The 6000-nt window shown below is 54.5% G+C and overlaps 1 protein-coding gene across 1 annotated transcript; it reads right to left on the bottom strand.

Moving 5' to 3' along the window:
• Nucleotides 1-2640: 2640 nt before the first annotated feature.
• RPRML (reprimo like) lies at nt 2641-4340 on the bottom strand. Its single transcript, XM_063354440.1, has one exon. It carries the CDS (start codon nt 3819-3821, stop codon nt 3486-3488), a length of 336 nt encoding a protein of 111 aa, XP_063210510.1. The 5' UTR covers nt 3822-4340; the 3' UTR covers nt 2641-3485.
• Between the last annotated feature and the right edge of the window lie 1660 nt (nt 4341-6000).

Raw genomic sequence — 6000 nt, 5'->3', positions numbered from 1 at the left:
ACCCCAGTGATGTTCTGGAAGCTAACATGCTACAAGCAACAATTAAAAAAATAAATCAAAGTAACATTAAACCAGCCTCTATCAAAAAAAAAAAAAATGTCTGCTTAAATTTTCTTGGGAGCCAGTACCCACTTGCGAGCTTAAGCTAAATGAGTAGGCGTGAGACGAAAAAACGCAGCTATTTGTGGGGAAAGGCAGCAGAAAGAGCCATTATGGTCCGCGTTCCTTACGCCAGCCCTGGAGTAACCACCTCATCCTCTGGCTGCAGGACTCATGCCTCTGTGGCACGGCAGCAGGGTTTTCAGGGCCTGAGACGGCGGCTCTTCCCCTGAGATCTGGGGAGCATCATGGTGCCCTCAGCACCCTCCTTTCCACCAGGCACGACCTGCACTGGCATCTGCTCTGTGCGAACAGGATGGGGAAGGAATCAGGGCGGTTAAAACAGCAACCAATGACTTAACCACAAGAGGGTCTTTATACCCCAAATCGCTAACCCGAGGGCTTCCCTCACCATGCCAGCCCTCTGTTGCCTTCCTTCTGCTCTCCCCTTGCCATCTCAGTGCTGGCATCAATCCTCCAGAGGTCTTCTTTTCCCCAAATGATACCTCCTCTCAGTGGGGTAATCAGCCTTTTATTGGGAAACTAACGGGATGGAGACTTGCGTGCAGGTGTCTTAAACCCACTGCAAGCAAGACAGAAGCCCAGTAACCCCATGGGGAGAGTTAAACAATACTATATGCCATATAGTATGGCAACGGTGGATGGTGGCCAACAACTGCTTCACTCTGCAGACCTTCGTCTGTTGGTCCACATGACCCAGTAATGTAGAAATAGCCCTTATTGTCAGGAAAGACACACAGCACGATTAGAGGATGAATAAGCCAATGTCAAGTTGTGCTTTTGCCCCAAGAGGCCAGGAGGAAAGTCTTCCCTCTCCTAGTTGACTCCTGAGCAAGCTCCGTCTGTCTCAGCAGGTGCCCAGCTCTGCTTTCTGGGGCATTACGTTGCTCCTCCACCTCATGTGTACGTGACCCTACTGTGGTTGACTTTTCTCCTTTCCTCTGGAAGACTCCGCAGCACAAAAGGGACGAAGACCCCCATGCCCCACCCCTGGATGTGGCCTCTAAGGACACTTGGCAAGTTGGTGACTATGGGGGGTTGCAGGGCCACATTTTCCCACTCATCAGCAGGACCCCTCAACACGCACAACCAGCTCTCCCAGCCCCTAGCAGAGCAAGGCGGGCAGGGATGGATGAGGTAATTTGAGCAGCCTCTTCACTTAGGGCATTGCTGCAGGTCAGGGTTAAGGTGATTTTGAAGCTTCCTTTGGTTCAGCAACTTCTGTGCCTTGACTTGCATCGCTAACATTGGAGGGTTTCTCGGGATTCTCCCTCGCGCTGGGGCCACGGCTGGTGGATGGATTGCCAAGAGAGACCAAACACCAGCTTAAAGCAGGAGCTGGATGGGAGTTTAGTGAGCAGGTCTGGGCTGTCCCCTGATAGCACAGCGACCTGAAGATGCAGTTACACATTTAGGTTATACCCGCAAGTACACTCCTAAGCGTTTGCAGAGCTGGGGCATCGTATGCATTACGGTGATTTGCGTCTCACCCTGATGTGGTGACCAGGCTCTGCTCCCACAGTGGGAGCAATTTGCGCTCATATGCAAAGAGATCAACGGCCATAACACCCCCGTCAGCAGCAGGGACCAAAATCCCCTTCCACGCTGCGGTGAGAAGCCACTTTTACCTCTGCCGGCAGGGCGGCAAACCCTCCGTGCTGAGAAGGCTGCTCGGGTACGCGGAGCTGCAAGCTGCTCACAAAAATCAGAGCCCTGCCTGTTCAGACATTTCACTGGCACCGACGGGACATTTCAGGGCTTTGAATCCCAAAATGCTGGTCCTGTTGCCACACTGTCTTTGTGCTTTCGAGGCGTTAAAGACAACAGGTTAGTGGGAGCAACCAGCGGCAGCGCTGCACCGCTGCTGCTCTGCATCGGGCTTAGTCCATCAATACCCTGCGGGAACCTTGAAGAAGGTGCTCGGCAAATATTGCTTAATTACAAAAGGTACTCTAATTTTCTTCCTCCTTCTGGGAAAGGCAGAGAGCTGTTCTTCCAGATTTACATCCAAGTGCAGCAGATCATCAGCTCCTCCAGTATCCAGGGTTGCTTTCCCACTACAGAAGCGGAGCCAGCAGGAATACTGTTGGCGCAACAAAACTCGAATTATTTCCATCTCACACCCACAGACCGAACTGTAATTCCATCACAGAACAAAGGTTAGGAGTCCTCCTCCTCTCACATAATTTAGTTTTGACAGCTCATCGGGATCAGAGGAGCTGGAGATTTTAATTCGGAGGCTGAAATCTTGCTTTGCAAGAGGCGCTCAGTGCATCTTTTATGAATCTCTGCTTCGGTGCTGTGCACGTATTTAACACAAGCCTGAAATACATAGTTCCTGAGGAATTTATTTCCAAGTGGTAACTGATACTCGCCTGTGAAAAATGTGTGGTTGTTTCTGCTTTAAATAAACATCTCTAATTGGAGTTCAATTGGAAGGTGAGATGATTATATCTGGAACTAGGCTTGAAATACCTGAACTCGGTACACACAGAGAAAGAAAAGGAAGACAACACCAAATTCTTTTGAAACAGGTTCTTTTGTTTCCCGAACGTTCACCAGTTTTCAAAAAACTACAAAAACCTCAAGGACTGTGACAATATCGCACTTGAAAAAAAGGCTGTTGTGTACAAAATCAAGCATGCTTTTGTTTTGGGGTTGGAGTGGTTCTTTTGTATTTGTCTGGGTTCTTTTCTTCCTTCAGCATGTTGTGAAAGAAGAAAGTACCGGTTTCTTTAACAGGATAGCTCAAAACAATAAGGAAGAACATGCTTTCCCCGTTACAAAACTCTGCCAGAAGATGCATGCTTGAGGTCCGATATACAAACACAGGGACACATTTTGTGGCATGCAGACTTTGTTGTACGGCCCCCACGGCACTTCCCTTCCCGTGCCCCATGGTCAAAGACATGGCCCGTGCCGTGCATTTTGCTTTCCCTTTTGTTTGTTTGTTTGTTTCTTTGTTTTCTTTTTGTAGTGAGTTATTTGCGCTTTTTCTTTTTTCCCCCCTCTTTTTTTTTTTTAGCCCTAAATCCCAGGTAGTGGTATCCAAGGTAACAGCAGAAAAGAGTCCAGATCTGCACATTATCACTGTTCCTGCAAGTTTCATGCAAAACTTAAGCCATTTCTGCATGCAACACGATGCTGGTCATTTATTGTACTTCATACAACTCAGGGGAGATTTCCCCGTTCACCACGACAGTTTGTTGACTGGGAAGCGCAGCTTTGCTTTCCCATGGACACAGACACACTAAAGGAACCCTCCCCCCCCGTTTCCACTCCCCCCCAGCTGCCCCAAACACATGGGAATCTGCATCTCAGCACCAGGTCCAGACAATTCACTTGCCTACAAAAGCCCGGTGGCTTCAGTAAAGTCCCATGATTGCAGCTCCCACATCCTTGGAAGGTCTTCGGTCCTTCACCAGAAAGTTAATCATGCTCTCCGACTTGATGAGCAAGTTGCAGCCCAAAAAGAAGATGCCGAACATCACAGTCAAGGAGAGGACACAGAGGACGGCGATCTGCACCACCCGCGTGATGTAAAGGCTCCTCTCGTCGGGCGCCAGGACCGAGGAGCCACCGTCGGTCGCCAGCACTGAGCCGGTCCCGTTGCAGCAGGCCATGAGCATCCCCAAGCCCTGGGTCCTGTTGGGGTAAGCTCCCTGCTCTAAGAGAGTCTGGTTGAAAAAGGATCCATTCATGGTCTAGGAGCAATCCCAGATCTCCGGGGAAGGCAAGAGGGAAGCTTGCTGTCCCCCTGCCCACCTCTCACATGCCAAGCCTCGGCGCTGCTCGGCGGGCTCTGCTCCACCTCCTGCCTTTCTTCTCACAGCCTGGGATGGAGGGGAAACTTCCGCGAGGCTGCGAGCAGGTGGGAAGCCAATTCATGCAGCCGAGGGACAGCTCGGTCCCGGATCCCTCCTGGCACAGGCAGCCTTAGCGCAAGCCCCCAAAGAAGCAAAAAGAGAGAGAGAAAAGGCGAAGGGGGCGCGGGGAAGGGGAAGGCAGCCAAAGATCACCCCATGCCTCCCGCCCTCGCCACTGCCCCGAAGGTGCCACCCCGAAGCGCAGGGCAGCGGAGCGGTGCCCGTTCCCCCCGGGGGCCGGGGGGTCTCCCGCAGGAGGGAGAGCTGATTCCTGCCGGCTGGGAGCTCCACGAATGCAAGTTCCAAGCTAAAGTCTTCGCCGTGTTCAAAGAAAAAAACAGCAACTCCACCCCCTTCCAGCCTCCCCCCAGGACCGCCTTCCTCCCCCTCCACGCTCACCCAGGCTGCCCACCCCTTCCCCACGCCTGTGCACCCCCCCTCTGCCCTGCCAGGGGTGCCCGCACCCACCCCTGTGCCACCCCCAAGCCACCCCCGAGTGGGGGCTGACCCCTGAGGCCCTGCAGAGCGGCACCCAACTCATCCTTCCTCCCAGCCCCCCCACCTGCTCCCCAAAGCAGCCCCCATGCTCAGTGTCCGTCCCGGACCGCTGGCAGGTTCCCGTCCCCCCCCGACGCAGGCTCCCGTGAGCCTCAGGTCAGCGCTGCTCTCGCCGGTCCCCGCTGCTGCTCTGTGCCACCCACTCCTTCTGAGAGCAGCGCTGGCCCAACGCAGCCCGGTCCACCCCCAGCTCTGCTCAGTGATGCCTGTCCTGTGCTTCCAGACGAGCGCTGGATCCATCCCCCTCTCTGCAACCTTGTCTTCCTCGGGCTGGGGGTTTCCTCCCCCGGCACCTTTGTCTCCCTCTTCTTCCCCTCCGGCTCCTTTAGTCCCCTTGGAAGGGGAGCACTGCGATGCTGCACCCTGCTCTCTGCCCAGTACCCCTGCCCTGCCCTGGCCCCAGCTCTGGGTCCTACAGCGGCATCACGGAGGGCTGGAGCATCGCAGACCTTCTCCCTCGGGCCCCTCCGCCCCACGGAGGGAATCCCAGGGGAAGGTTTGTCGTCACTCCCCTCTCCTTGCCTGCGTAAGCTCCCAAAGCGAAAGCACAAGTCGGGGTGTCCAGCCATGTCTGGCTTAGTCCCGACCCTGCCCGTCCCAGGGCTGTGCCCATGGAGCTGCCGTATCCTGGCTTTCCCCTTTGGTGTTTGCCTGGAAACGTGTCTGGATGGCAGAGAACAGGAGATCGCCCTCAAGCCACGATGTGGGGAGCTTGTCCTGATTTATCTGTGTATATCTTGGCTTGCTTTCTTCGCCTAGACCCCGAAGGGGATTTTAATAAACCTAAATGAGAATTGATAAATCGCAGCTAAGGGCAGGAGCGTGAGGCTGGCTGAGGATGGAGGGTGGCATGGAGATAGCGTCAGTCGGGTTTCCTTTTATGCGGCTGGGATCTGTGGCCCTGTTCTGCTGCTGTGACTTTAGGGGCTCAAAAACTGTTTGGCTTGGGTTTTACTTGTTGCTTTTTCTTCCTTGTTTTGCGCATGGCGTTTCTCTCCCCGAAGGGCTGCCCGGTCCGCGAGGGCAGTTTGCAGCAGAAGCGCTTGTGGGAGGGAAGCGGAAAACCCTGATCGAACAAGAGCGTCTGCCCCTGTTTAACCTGAGGGCCAGGAAAAATCCCCCCGGGAAAGCAGAGCATCCCTGGCGCCCCAGCCCAGCCGGGAGCCCCTCTCCCCGGCTCACTCCCAGACTGAAGGAGTTTCTGCTCCCTCTGGTGGCTCCAGCTCCAGCCTCTCCTCTCCCCGCACGGCTGAGCACGGATTCGGACTGCTGCATCCATCGCTCCTGGGTCACAGCCCGCGGTGATGGGGCAGCGGGGACACTGGGGCCTCCCAGCTCCAAACCCCCCTGCCGGTTTCTTGCCTTAGTCCCGGCAGGGACTTCCATACCCAGAGCATCCCACTATCAGTCACACAGTGCCCGGAGTTACCATCACGGCGACGTTTTCAGGATGAGC

This window comes from Chroicocephalus ridibundus, chromosome 17 (genome assembly GCF_963924245.1).
Source record: "Chroicocephalus ridibundus chromosome 17, bChrRid1.1, whole genome shotgun sequence".
Lineage (NCBI taxonomy): Eukaryota > Metazoa > Chordata > Aves > Charadriiformes > Laridae > Chroicocephalus > Chroicocephalus ridibundus.
The sequence above is the reverse complement of the archived record's forward strand: the minus strand, read 5'-3'. Positions and strand labels throughout refer to the sequence as shown.

What these genes read in the sequence shown, in the direction of transcription:
- RPRML (XM_063354440.1), bottom strand. Translation starts at nt 3,821, where the DNA reads ATGAATGGATCCTTTTTCAACCAGACTCTCTTAGAGCAGGGAGCTTAC.